Source organism: Gymnoscopelus braueri, assembly GCF_963280865.1.
Source record: "Gymnoscopelus braueri genome assembly, chromosome: 10".
NCBI lineage: Eukaryota > Metazoa > Chordata > Actinopteri > Myctophiformes > Myctophidae > Gymnoscopelus > Gymnoscopelus braueri.
In genome coordinates, this window is record NC_137611.1 from 33,474,288 (window position 1) to 33,489,318 (window position 15,031).

Consider the following 15,031-nt stretch of genomic DNA (forward strand, 5'->3'; position numbering starts at 1 on the left):
AATATCGATCCCGGTTGGGATGAATCAAATCTCACTTTATTATATGAATGAATGTTGTGATTAACCGTTATCAACCTGGGGGGAAAAAAATCTGCTACCTCTAAAGAGAATGAGATGGTCATTAACTCAGGTTTTGTATGCCTCCTATCTGGAATGAACCATCTCGTCTCGTGGGGGACATGGCGATACAGTGTAACCATTTTCTCGTAGATGAATATTATAAACCTATTATTTTGCGATTGTAAAGTGCATAAATGTGCTTGACTGTCAGGATATGCTTATTTAGAGAAGTTGCTTGCGTTGTATTTGACTATTCTGTCGATATTAGGTATGGTCAACCTCTGAAGAGAAATGGATTGCTCCACACCAGAGACCACCACGGAAAATGGCGACTGTGTGAAATGGATGGAAGACGAAAGTAAGAAATAATTCAATGCAGCGTTTAAAGTGCACCTTGTCCGCATCCACGTCGTCTCTAGGTAACGTTTTCCTTGTCTTTCACTTATTTACGGACGTATGTATTGTAAATGCGAGGCACAATTGACATAAAGCTGTAAATGTAGCCTAGGGATTGGGTTTTGGTATGGAACACAGCCTGAATGGAATGGGCTGCAGCTCCTGCAAGCAGCATCCAACAACACAGCGTGACACAAACGAGAACAAAATGCAATATGATCCCTTTGCAGAACAGCGTGAAAACTACTATTTGTTCGCTATATGTCGGTGCTTTGCAAAGCAGGGGTTAGCTTTTGGGTTGGCATGCAGGTCAACTACTGTGCTGAAAGTTTTAGCTGTAGAAGAATACAGTGCATTTGCGCTCATCAAAAGGCTTTTGAGTAACGTGAACTGCAAGAGGGGCAAACCTCATATACGAGGTTTGCCCCTTTTGCAGTTGACGTTATTGTGCTGTGATCATTACAAAAGCCTTTCTTTTCCTAGAGAAAGAGCGGGTTTGAAAGATTTATTACCCATCATGTGTAATAACACATCTCAACCCAACGACCTTTCTTCCATGGCAACCATTGCCATTATTAATTCATTGAAAATGCCACTTGTATTATGTTCATTCATATATAGCTTCCATCTCTTGGGGATAAACCAAATCAAACAAACAAACATGATGCATTATACACATGTTATACATTTTGTATGTATGTATGTATATATATATATATATATATATATATATATATATATATATATTCATTCAGCAGTGGATTTGAAAGCATGAGCGTGCTTAAGCAGGTCTATTTGTCTTTTTATATGCAATAACACAAATGACCCAAAGGGTTGTTTTGGTATGGCCTTACAGTTAATTTTCACCCACACCAAGAATGATAATTAAATATAACTTTAACTATAACAAATATAACAATAATCCACACTGATAACGATAAGGTTCTGTAGACATGTTGAATGTGACTGATGTGCTGAATGTTATGCCTTGTACATTTAAATGGATATTAATTGGTTGTCAGTGTTTCTATCATTCATAAAATTGCTCTGAAAGTGATCTCAATTATATCGTTCACCATTGTCGTCGTTATAGTTATTGGTGAACTGTGGACTCTGCCATCCATTTAGAAAAACATTTAAAATGACATTTATAGTTATCGTTATAGTTATTCTTGGTGTGGACTGCCCTTAAGGCCTAGCTAACAGGATTGTGCTTAAAGATAGTGTTATGACTGCTCTGTTATGTTACAGTGTCAAAGTAAAACTAGCGGCAACCATCTACAAAATGGCCATGTGTTGTCACCTACATTTCAGGCTAGTCTGCGTTGAAGTGTCGCTCAAGCCACACTGTCTAAATAGGTAGGGTTAAATAGCACAAGGAACTGGTTAACAGCAAGAATTAGTTTTTCTTCCATATACAGAACAGAACATGAATTGTCAGGAGAGAGAAGGGGAGTGGAAATGGTGAAATAAATGCATTTGATTGTTTGCTTCACAGTGTCATTAGCCCAATGAAAAATCTTTGGGCCAGCTCAACGTTGATTTGTAGCGTATCACATTGAATCAACAAGTGTCAGGCATCACTCATGTAGCTGGTTTCTATTGAAAATGGAGGCTGCAGCATACCCCAATAGTGCCTTTCTGACATTCTGTTCAGTAGTTACTTGTTACACCTCCCACTAGCCACCTCTACTAGCCGAACCTCGTGTGTAACTGGTCAGAAGCTCAAGGTGGGTGTTAGGCTTGGGACGGTTTAAAAATGTACAAATCAATTAGATTTTCACGTTCAAACCGGACCGGTAATACCGACTTTGACCACTTAAGGTCGCATTTTTCTTTTTATAAAACGGGATTTACATCTGTGCGTTCGCGTTCTAATGTGTTCCCACTGGAAACTCGCCGATCTATCAAATACTTCAAACAAATGTCCTGAAGAGGTTTTACATGTTCAATATTGTGTACTTGAGCAACTCTCGAAGTACGCTAGCAAAAAGCTCATCGACTATAACATCCATGTTCCGTGGGAGAAATGTTGTTAGTGTTCCGTGGGAGAAATGTTGTCAGTGGGAATTAAAACATAGGAGGGCTGAGGGCGAACCAAACGGGCCAACATCCTGTTATCAACATTCTACTGAAAATGTAGTCAAATTCAAAGGAAAATAACAGCAGAGGGCGCTGTGTTTTACTTTTTTTTGACGATGGGTTCCCAGATTGGGAGGTACTAGTCTCACGAGCCAACCTCCAGGACGTACAATCACCTCTGTAATCCCTTTCTGTGTGACAATTAACACAACCGATCACAAGAAATGGAAAACCTCTGTGACAAATTTGCCACAGCACGTCGGAGCGAGAACCAGGTGGTAAAACCACTGCTTCCACAATGCTTCCATGGCTTGAGTGATGGAGAGAGACACAAGTGTTGCTAGGCATACTGTAGGCCTACTACTGAGTGGGCAGGGTCTAAAGTCCAGAACTCAGTCAGAACTGAGCTTAGCAAGTATAACACATTTTAGACCTCAACAAACTTTCTTTGTTTCGGGAGGCCTTGCCGAAGACGAAAAAAGTTAGTCGTCATTTGGAGTATGCTGCAGCCTTAACGTGTAGCCTGTAGCTTTGTTCATGTGAATGCAGCATGATTCTTGTTTTTTCTTTCTTTTTTCCTTCTGCTTTTGGCTATTATCCGCTTACTATGGCGACTAGTTCATACTTTTGTTTAGATAATAGCTTCTCTATGAGGCTCTTTATTCAGAATAAGCTAATTTTGTTAACGTCCATATCACTGCCCTTAATAGATGGCAAAATTGTCTTCTCGAGCAGGGACTCTTACGGCCCTGGTATATAAGATGTTATCCGGAAACTATATGTTATCAGGCATGTCATTAATTGTGACATTAATAATTGTGTTTCACGCCTGTTTATGTTACCTACTACATAAAAGTAGTGTGCAAAAGGTTTTAGGCACATGAAAAAAATGCTGTACTGATGATGCTTTAAAAAATAACACAATGAATAGTTTTTTATTATTTATCAATTAACAACATTTAACGAAGTGTAGTAAACAGAAAAACCCTAAATCAAATTAATATTGGTTTCTGCCTTCATAACAGCACCTAGTCCTAAGTACACTTGTGCACAATGTATTAAGGTTTTACTAGTTGGGATGTAGGTTGTTCAAAACATCTTGGAGAACTTGCCACAGTTCTTTTGTGGATTTGGTCTCAAATGCATCTTTCAATTCATGTAATCCCAGACTGGCTCAGTGATGCTGAGATCAAGGACCTGTTGGGGCCATATAACCATCTATTGCAGGACTCTATTGCAGGACTCCTTTCTGTTCTTTTTCCTAGTTCTTTATGACTCTGGCTGTGTGTTTGTTTGGGGTCATTGTCGTACTGCAGAATTGGTATTGCTTGATCAATAAGAATCTGCCTGTACTTCTCAGTATTGAGGAGACCACTAATTCTGACCAAATCTCCAACTCCATTTGCAGAAATGCAGCCCCAAACCTGCAAGGAACGTTCCCCATACTTCACCATCCTTGGAGCACTCTCCAGCCCCTCGGCGAAAAACCTGCCTTCTGTTAGAGCCAAATAATAAAAAATCGGACTCATCAGTCCTGACCACCTGCAGCAATTTTTCTGCACTCCAGTTCTTGTGTTTTCATGCATATAGGTGAGTCGCTTGGTTTTGTTTCCATGTCGGAGGAGTGGATTTTTGGCTGCAAGTCTTCCATGAAGACCACTTCCTTTTGTATTCATTTCTTTTTTGCTCTTTGTATTAGATAGGAGAGTGTAGAGAACCCAAGGGCAGAGAGAGGGGAGACACGCAAGACAAGACAAGACAAGACAAGACAAGACAAGACAAGACAAGACAAGACAAGACAAGACAAGACAAGACAAGACAAGACAAGAAACTGGGAGTCAGATTCTCACCTGGGTCCTTGCAACTCACAAGAAGCATGTGGTCAGTGTGTGGTTGAGCCACCAGGCACCCCATGAAGACCACTTCTGACCAGAATTTCACGAGACTGTAAATGGGTGTACTAGGGTCGGACTGGTTTATGCCAGTTCTGAGCTGCTGGTGGAGCTGGACATCTTCTGATTGTGAAGGGAAGTCTACTTGATGTGTCTCTCATCTGCAGCACTCGGTTTCCTTGGCTGACCACTGCGCTTCCAGTCCCTCAACGCTGCCTGTTTCTTCGTGCTTCTGCGGAAGAGCTTGGACAGCACATCTGGAAACAACTGTCTGGCTCTGAATTTCTGCCTGTGAGAAACCTTGCTGATGGCAGGATGACCACCTTGTGTCTTGTTGCTATGCTCACTCTAGTGATGGTGTAAGATATTTTTTTTTAAACTGTCTTAAGCAACCTCAACTTTTAAACTACTTCAGCAACCTCACCTTTTTAGTAGTTTCTAAGTAAAAAATTATGGTTCAACCTATAGCCTATGTTATGTTGTTGTACATCTGTTGCACATTTGGTATAATCATTTAATCATGCTCTGGGCTACCTACAAAATTTGGAAAGTGGTCTGTTAATTTATTTTCTTTAACAAAATAATATCTTACTCTAACCCTAACCTTTGCACAGTACTGTGTAGTATGTGATTGCAGCCAATTATACTTACGGTATATTACGGCAAATGGCTACTCTTGTAGAGCTATCAAGCCAATGACTTGTTGGTTTGTCTACTCTAGTGCAATGGTATTCGTTTTGGAAAATCTAAAAACATGTATTCTTCTTTTCTAGGGCACAGCTGCAGAAATGTCATGTCTGGCAGGTCTTGATGAAGATGACAAAGATGAAGATCATGAGATGAATGCTCTCACACTCCTTCAAGAGCCAGTGAGAATGGCGCAAGATCAAATCTCTTACATTGATTCCTTTGGCAAGCCTTCTCTAAAACAAAACGATGTCCTTGATGTTCTATCCAACACAGATATATTGTTGCCAGTTGGCTTGGGAAATGGACCTTCCTCACACCTGGCTACACAAGCCCATGAACCCAACAGTTTATCCACAGAGAAGGAGGAGGGAAAGAGCATCACCCCATTAAAAACGGTGCAAGAAATCGACACTACAGGAATATGGGGATTTGATGTTGATTCACCAGAGGATTCGTTAGACAATTTCAGCAGTGCCAGTGACCTTAATTGGGACCCACGCAAAGAGTTTATGCAGTTTTTGTGGGAGAATCATGACGATTCCCCTGGAGAGGAACCACAAAAAGTTGTCACTCCCCCCATCAGCCAAAGAAAGAGGAAACGGAAAATGGACATGGTGGTTATGGTGGATCCCAGTGAAGACCTTTATCCTGATCAGAGCCTTAAGTCATCTGAGGACTCATCTGATGGTGAAGAAGACAAAGTAGACTCAATTCCCATCAGCAAGGTACGAAACCTGCGGAAGCATTCCAAATCACAGTCATCACCAACAGGCAAAGTATCGCAGTATCCCAATGGGACTGTTAAGGCCATCAAGCAAATTATATACCATGCACCATCAAGAAATTCACTCGAGAACAATATCGGTCATAGGCATTCCTCATTGAAGGTGCTCTCTCACTCAGAGGAGAAATCATCAGGTTACCCTTGTTCAGAATGCAACATTATTTTCAAGAGAGAACAACATTTGCAACGCCATATGAAGTCTCACATAGATCCTCCATATATGTCGCCAAAGCCTTTCATTTGCCGGGAATGTGGACAGGCCTTCAAATACAGCTACTTGCTCCTTGAGCATATGACAGTTCACCAGAAGAAGAGGGAAAGACTCATTGAAGAAATCAAGGGCAAGAATGAGGAGGATGAAAATTGTAAACTTTTTTGCCCCCAGTGCTCTTTTGGAACAAACTGCCCAAACGCATTCGTTCAGCATGCCAAGACACACGAAAAGGACAAGCGGCACTTTGGCTGTGACAAGTGTAGCTTCAAGGCTGTGTCTGAGAAAGAACTTGGCAAACATGAAATTAGGCAGCACCCTGTTAAGCCATCTCCAAAGGAAGCTGGACAGGATATCGGCGTTTACTCCTGTATCCTTTGCTCCTATCGAGCCTTTAGCAAAAAGGTTTTCAAAAATCACCTTCAGCGTCGTCATCAGAAGACTTATGAGGCATATGAAGCTGAACAGGAAAGTGAAAGAAATGCACAACCACCTGCAGAATGTCCCACACCTACCTGCAAATCTCCTGTAGGAGATTCAGAGTTGACATCTAAAATCTCAATAAAAAGCCTGGCCTCAACAAAACCAGCACACTCACCCAGTGATTCTGGTGAGATTTCTGACTTTTTCAAAACAGACAAGATTATAAATACAAGAATCAAGTCTCGATTAACAGAATCAAAACTTGACAAATCCATTAATAATCTCCTGTCTCGACAGAAACATAGCAGGAAAACTGAAGAGCAACAGAGAAAAGAAAAGTACAACTGCAGCACATCTTTTCAGGACATTAATGTTGAGAAAAGTGATGATGAGTTGCCAGGTATATTGACAGTAAAAGTTGAAGATACCAATTCATCCTCAAATGGCCATGCAATGTCTTTAGTATCCAATTATATCTCTTCTACAAGCAATGTTAGATCAGCAAAAAGAGATCTCAACAGCCAAGACGCACCCAAGCCAACCTCAGATCAGCCAACTGTGAAAAAGTCACCCTCTAAAAGAAAAATGAGTACTCCATATCGCAACACTACTGAACAGGACTCTTGTTTCATCTTACCAAAACATTTGCCAAGTCCAAAGAGGCTAAACCTGTCAGAAGAATTGGAAGACTGTGATGAAAAAGACATTTTCCAGTTCAAGGACACGGATAACGACACTAAACCTTTTGACGATGATATCAAGCATGAAAAACCGCACATCATTTACACCTATAGTAGGAGAATGTCTATGAGGGGTGCCCTGCAGGCATCTAAGAGGCTGTTTGAGAACATTAAGACCGAAACACATGATGATGATGATGAAGAAGAAGATGATGATGATGATGATGTTGTTGATGATGACAACCCTGAGATCAAGGAAGAGTGTGAGATCAAGGAAGAGTGCATAGAAACTGAGTGTTACGAAGAAACCTTTGAGACCAACACAGTTTCATTGGTAGAACCATTCACTGATGATTTGTCAGTGTTGGACTCGGATCACAAAAGCTGCCCATATTGTCCTGCAGTCTTTGAGTCAGGTGTCGGATTGTCCAATCATGTGAGAGGGCATCTTCACAGGGTTGGTCTGAGCTACAACGCACGCCATGTAGTGCCTCCTGAGCATGTGGCTTCTCAAGACAAGAGGCCAAGGAATCGTCGCAGGATGTCAGCAATTCGACGATTGAAAAAGGGTACTGTTACCATGTCATAACAAATGTCTTAGTAGCCTGCCATAAATGTCACATGCATGTGTGAAATGTATATCATAGCTAGTGAACTTTATTGTGATAATGACGAATGCACAAATCACAGTTTGACTGATGTCTGATATTCCTTTTCCTCTTGCAGCTTTAAAGTTGGAGTCAGAATCTGAGGTCCCCAAATCTGAGATCCCCAAGAGCAACCACTCTTGTCCATTATGTGGGGATTCATTTGATAACAAGACTGGGCAGTCCAACCATATACGAGGCCACCTGAAACGGCTTGGTAGAAACATTGCAACAAAGAACAAATCCCCATTATGCCTACTCCGGGAGCTGATGCGAGACAAGAAAGAGGTCCAGAGGGCACTTCAAATTCTGGGCAAGAAACGTAACCGTTACCGATATGGTGCTTCCTCAAAGCTGGCCAACACTGATGGTTTACCACCCCAACCCATTGGAATTTTTAAACATAATTCAATTCCAAACCTTTTCAATGATGCCAAACCACAGTTTTCTTTTTCTGGAGAGGCATCGGACAAGAAGCATTTAGAGACCAAGTTAGAGGTTAAAGGTTCACTCTCGAGTGCGAGTGCCTTGATAGGAATTCTAAAAAAGAGGAAGTGTCAAGAGGATTCAAAATTGAAGAGTTGTTCACCTATGTCAAAAACCACCATACCAGTTTCTTCAAACAGTGACCATAGTACTGGTTCAAGAGATGTCTCTTCACTGCCAGAGTCAATAACGGGTAAGTATAGATGACTTGCCATTTCCAGCTATAGAGATTGTAGTCCTAAAAACCAGAGTTCGCAATGGGTTCTCACACATTTCAAAATGTTTTTTTTCTTAAAGATTGCTGATTTATGCAGAAAATAAGCCATATGGTTAAAGCCTACATTCGTTTTGTTAAACCATACATTATTTAACTTTTTTGCTTGCATTAATAGGCTCTGTGCATAACTTCCTGTAAGTTGCAGGTTTTCAGAAGGTGGCATAGGTCTGTTTCCTGTTCCATAGCTTCATGTGATTGGCTCAGCAGCAAACTGGAAACACATTTGAAGGTGTCATGTGTTTTCAGTTCAAACCTGCAATCTAAAAGATATGGGGAAATGAACTGGAACAGGAAACGGGTATGCAACCCTCTGAAAACCTGGGACTGCAGTTATGCACAGAGCCAATTTTGTTTCAAAAATCACAAAAAAGTGTGTTAATTTGTGGACATCATATTGTTGAACAGAAAGTGTTAATATCAGAGAGCTTAAAGAGGTGGTGCCATGTTTTTGCACTTTTTCTGTTTTTCATGTGTCTATGAGGTTGATAGAACTTCATTAAGCCCCCCGGTGGTGTTTTTATGGTGTTTTATGTCTTCTCTGACTATTTGGAGTTTTTTCCTGGAGGCTGAAACCTTGAGGGTCAAATGTGCCATTAGAGAAACAGCGCTTTAGTGACATCACAAAGCCCACACCCTCCCCCTCATTATCATAACACAACAGGTGTGGGCATGAGGAGGAGGAGGGACTAGGACAGGTGGGTGGTGCTAAGGTGGTGGAGGAGGTGCTAAGGTGAGAACCAGGTATACTTAATGCACTGGTGGGTGTGTCTACATAAAAACAACATTTTAACACTTACTGTACACTTTTTTTTTGTTGAAAAAAATCCTTACATAATAATAATACCTTATGATCAGGTTTTAGGGTTGAAAAATATCATGGCACTCCATCTTTAATTTATCCCCCCAAAAAAAATCCATTGATTTGCTGGAGTATTAACTGTGCATATACTCATTAAGACATTATGTGTAAGCAATGACATATCCACTAAAGATTTATTTGTGGCATTTATATGCTGATAGATACTGTAAAGACAGGAAAGGAAGGAGAGAGGGGGGTATGACATGCAGTGAAGCGTCTCGGATCTGATTCAAACCGGGTTTAGCTGTTAGCTGCAATCACTATAGCCTTATTTACAGTATATGGTATGCCCTCTCTGACTCTGTAAACCACCGGGTGCCCAGCCGCAACATATCCTGTTCTCTTGGCTTACAAAGTTAGTACGTAGCACTCTTATCTTGATTGGATATTATACATTCAAAAAGTGGTTAATTGTCTTTGATAAATCACCCTATCAAGCCCTAAGCCTGCAAATGTAATTTCTAATGAAAATGCTGAATGACTCTTTAATTTAAAATATGTCCAATCTACAGCAATTTGACTGAGATTGCCACATAGAAATATAGTAGCATGAATTTATTTTCCAAGATAACATTTCCAAACCACTAGTCTGTGCATCAAGACTCAATTGTTGCATATATTTGTAGTAATTACTAAGAGTATACGCTGAGATACCATTGGAACCTGTCCACAATAATTGGTACCAAGGGCCTTGGACCATCTGTAAGGTATCTTTGGACTGCTAAGAAATGTGTATTATTCACTATACTTTGTATTGTGTGTCTTCTTGCAGAGTCAGGTGAATTCAACAGGAAGGTTTGTGTCCATTGCAATGCATCTTTCCACAGTGGCGTTAGCTTGTCCAATCACCTGCGGGCATTTGCCAAACGAAAAAGGACTGCCTTACTTGAAGGAACAAGTAAGTGGGCCAGTAAGTGCACACTATCTGTATGAAGAGTTTGACATTCTTTCACTCATTACACTGGATCCTTAGATGTTGATGTAGTTTATAGTTTATTGCAGGTTCTGGGAATCTGCTAGAGAAGTTCCACAGAGCAATGTCATTTCTGGTCCAGCAACTAATTCAGTAAGATGAATCTCAATAACAAATGCACAGTCAGTGTGGGATTAAGTGTATTGTATGTCCTGGGGCCCCGCAAGGGTCAGAAAAGGATGTCCCACAGTGGCTGTTAGAGGGTGCCCACAGAGGGTCAACCACACAGGTCCAGCTAGCTAGACCAATAACCATTCGTTTTGTTTTTAAAGCCCCATTGTGCAGTTCATGACCTCTACCGATAAACAAGGGGAATTACACTATTGTGTGTCAAAATAAACCAGCGGCGCTCCCCTTCACTCACACCCAAATGGACGTCGGCAGACAAAGTGAGAAATCGTAGTTACTGCCAGTGGTTTGCCTTGGAATGGATAATCTGCCATATAGTGGGAAGCATAGGTGGTGGCCAGGACAGTCGGCACATCCACAGTGGTCTTACGTTTCAATGAAACATAAATGAAATATCGTAAAATGAAACTTATTTGTTTCATATTTTTTATTCTCCCAGTTTTGACAATAATTCATTACATCAAAGGATCCAAATGTGAAAAATACCAGCAGTATTAACTTTGCCCATAGGAGAATGTGGGTAAATAAATTTTTAATCTGAAAACTAGAATGTTATAACATATCTTTGTAGTGGACCTAGTAGGTGGTCCTTGTATGTCCCACAAATGAAGTCCTTTACTTGCATATAATACTTGTGTTTAATATTAAGTTAACTATATATTTAACAACAAATCTGCTTAGTTATAGTCCTGGTGAAAAAAATTGCAATGCGAAAATATTTAATGTGTGTGTGTGTGTGTGTGTGTGTGTGTGTGTGTGTGTGTGTGTGTGTGTGTGTGTGTGTGTGTGTGTGTGTGTGTGTGTGTGTGTGTGTGTGTGTGTGTGTGTGTGTGTGTGTGTGTGTGTGTGTGTGCGTGCGTGCGTGCGTGCGTGCGTGCGTGCGTGCGTGCGTGTATTATACACATGTACATAGATATATGTATGTATTATACATGCATACATACAGTGTAGATAGATATATCTATTGATGTCTGGTGCCTCTCAAAATATCAATATCAACACATCAAAATCACACCAAACTTGTCACCCTTTATCAAACTACTATTCTTTTTTGTGACAAAAACGTGTATGTGTATACATAAATACATGCATGTAAATAAGGGAACATTTTGTAGAGTGAAGTAGACATTGACAAAGGTAATGTTAGATTTAGGTTAATTGTGCCACAATCCGTAATTAAGTCCCATATTATGTCCCATAATGCATGCATGTATATTCTGGGGGGTGGACCTAAATTAAACCTAAATTATTAAAATGTAAGTCAGAACACTAACATGAGAATAGCATTTTGATGAAGTGAGGTAAGTTTCGTGTGATTTCGAGGTGTTGAAGATGATATTTGAGACTATGAGAGGCACCATACTTCAATAACAATCATGAATAGGCTGACTTATCTCAGTAATGAAAAGACACCAAAAATGTGATTTATTAAATCTTATCAAAGTAAGCGTGACAAATGACCCACATGTCCAAAAGGCTAATAAGGTCCTAAGCGTTTGTCTTAGATAATTTCTCTGAACTCTGCTATATTCAGTTAACCTGATACAAGTCAATTATTTCTGTCTATTAGCTTATGACTGTAAAGCAAGGAGGCAGCGATCAAGGCCTGGCTCAAAGAAGAAGACAATGCCCATGCCACACACTCCAGAGGAAATGTATAGACTCACCTGCAGGTTTGTTGATCACAATTCAGTTTTTATGGTAGATATGTGTGTCCCATCAAGGATGATGCATGCTGAGTTGTACCTTGTCATGTGTGTATAGACCTGGACCCTGTCTCTGCAAACCCCTACTGTTTGGTCTAGGCAGGTTGTAGACCACCATGTGTCTTGCCTAGTACACATGGCCAAGCTGGAGGCACGGCAGAGTAATAACTCCAGTCTCCAGGACTGTACCACCTGTACGTCCACCTCATAGGCTTTTTTTGTGGACTCATTGATTGATTTGTTTATTTTGGACAATGTTAAAAAGACAAAGAATACATAAAATAAACATGATAAAACTTAAAATAATACAAATATGAAAACATGTAACTCAAGAGTGCTCGCAAAGGGCATAGGATGAAGTTTAAAACGTATCTAGTCCTACCCATTCTTGCTCCTACAATTTATCAATCAAATAACTTTGGGAAAAAAACATTGATCATGCTATTTGCCACACACCAAACCAATGTTGGGCCTCCTGGCGGGCGATTAGCGTCTGTGGCTGTAAATCCTTAGTGGAATTTGGCGGGTGTACTGTGTGCCATCGGTGGCAGTGAGGCATCTGCGTGGGTCGGTCACCGATGTTGAATCGGCGGTGATGTGTGTTGAATAGAGAGGGGGGATGGGGGGCTAAAAGGCCAGAGAGATCTCCCTCTCTCAGCATTTGCCCAGTACAAAATGGAAAAATAATTTGGACAGTACACAGAAAGAGAGATAGATGGAGCAAGTTTACGTGTTTGTGTGTGAGAGAGAGAACACGAAAGGGAGAGAGACACACTCACTTCTGAACATCATAATGTCAGTTGCGTGCAGACTAACAAAACGTACTTGTAAAACCCTGACCACTGCAGGGGTGTGTTCAGCAACTCAAAGAGCTGCATTCATTACAGTGCCAGTCGTATTTTTGCGAGGGGTATAACATTGTATATCATATCATAAGATATAAGATTGTAATGTTATTCATTCATGTATTCGCCCAGTGTGGAAGATTTATTACCTCTCACGCAGGTGCAGAAAAGCACCATGAACTGATTTGTCAGCTGTGGTCTATGCCAGGGGTTCCCAAACTGTGGATCGGGACCCCCCCAGATGATTTGCTTAATGTGCAGCATTGTTTATTCACTCAACAGTAAACAAAACAACATACAGTATAAGTGTATCTGCACATTTCTAAAGTGACAGTTTAAGGACTTTAAAGACCTTTTTAATATCTCAAACATTGGCCAAATTGTCAAATATTACCTAAGACGCAAAAATTGTGAAAATAGCTGATCTACAAGCTCACAACGCCTCGCAACTGAGGTCCTCTGTTCAAATATGATTATTTTGGGGGGGTCGCGGCCTGAAAAGTTTGAGAACCACTGGTCTATGCAGTGTTTTATACTTATAACACCATATAACCCTTTACAACCTAGCTTCCCCTACCCCTCTGACCTCTGCTGAACTTTCAGCAGCTGCCACAAGTTCCTCCAGGGGATTACTTACTTAATAGACATACACATAAGATAGATAGAATAGAAAACTTTATTGTCAGTTTAAAAAAATTGTGTATTGGCATACACAAAAAAAAAAGCTTGTTTCCTAAGAGAAGAATCAGAGAGAATGCAGAGTGGGCTATAGTATCCGGGGTAGGGATCTAAGTATGACCAGTAAGTGTCCCGAAACTGGGGGGAACGAGATCATATAAACTTCTCCTGGTTTGGTACCTGTGAGTATCCCTCACTCTGGGCAGGTAATTAAGCAAGTATTTGGGAACAGAAGCAGCTAGGATCTTGAAGACCAGACACAGTGAGAGATGAGATACTCTCTCCTCCACTCTTAGCCAGCCCAGGCTACTGAAGTGGGCGGAGGTAAGATGAGACCTGGGGTTCAATTTTAGAAGTAATCTCACAAGCTTATTTTGGGAAGTCTGCAGCTTTGTCTTCAGTGACTTGGAGATACCCTTGTACCATGAGGTACATGCATACATGCATTGGTGAAGAATGTTCTTCGTAAGGAATTTGTTCCCAGTGTTTTTGTAATAACCCCGACTATAAATTTCAAATTTCCCTATATATGAGTTTCAAGCAGTTTCCTCACATTTGATCTCAGAATATGGCATCGGATCCCCATATATGAAAACCTTTGAAAGAAAAGTTCAATGAAGTTTCTACCTTGTTTAGTAAAAAAAAAGTTTTTAATATGGTTCAGCATAATGGTGGTCGCCATCTTTAAGTGGCCCATTTTGAGGCATTAGCCATTTTTGAGCTGGACATACAGCAGATTTTGATTCAGCCCCCCTTAATACACATACGTGTACATGATTTGCCTTTAGCACTTAAAATAAGCACATTTTCTGAAATTGGCAACCATGTCAAGTGAGATTTTTTTTTAAAAAGAGGAAAATATCAGGCCAGCAAGTTCTTACCTATTACGTTGCAGTTATTCACATTTCTAGCCACTAAAAGATTAACTGTTGACATCATACAAAGCGGTATCAACCTCACTAACACCCCCAATATCCATAAATAATAGATCTTATTCAGGCATTTCATCCCAAGATAAGACTTTGTCTGCATTGTAATTGGGATATGTTTACATGCTCAACATACTTCTGATTATTTAGGCGGCAGTTTGCTTATTTATTTAAACAGGACAGTGTAGAGGTTGAATCAACCAGGGCAGGGGGGACATTGCAATTATGTGGTCGACGTACTATCCGGTCATCTACTGGCATACTCCACTACTACCAAGTGTCCT

General features: G+C 40.5%; 1 protein-coding gene across 4 annotated transcripts in view; it reads left to right on the top strand.

The window, feature by feature from the left end:
* Positions 1–379: 379 nt before the first annotated feature.
* znf644a (zinc finger protein 644a) overlaps positions 380–15,031 on the top strand; it is a 15,929-nt gene continuing 1,277 nt past the window's right edge. The window contains exons 1-7 of one of the 4 annotated variants that reach the window (XM_080440258.1): positions 380–479; positions 3,947–4,128; positions 4,598–4,789; positions 5,204–7,787; positions 7,945–8,544; positions 10,260–10,385; positions 12,160–12,262. In XM_080440258.1, coding sequence (XP_080296384.1) covers positions 5,219–7,787; positions 7,945–8,544; positions 10,260–10,385; positions 12,160–12,262 — 3,398 coding nt within the window. In that variant the 5' untranslated portion in view covers positions 380–479; positions 3,947–4,128; positions 4,598–4,789; positions 5,204–5,218. The remainder of the gene's footprint in view (positions 480–3,946; positions 4,129–4,597; positions 4,790–5,203; positions 7,788–7,944; positions 8,545–10,259; positions 10,386–12,159; positions 12,263–15,031) is intronic. The other 3 variants (XM_080440259.1, XM_080440260.1, XM_080440257.1) reach the window with 3 other exon arrangements.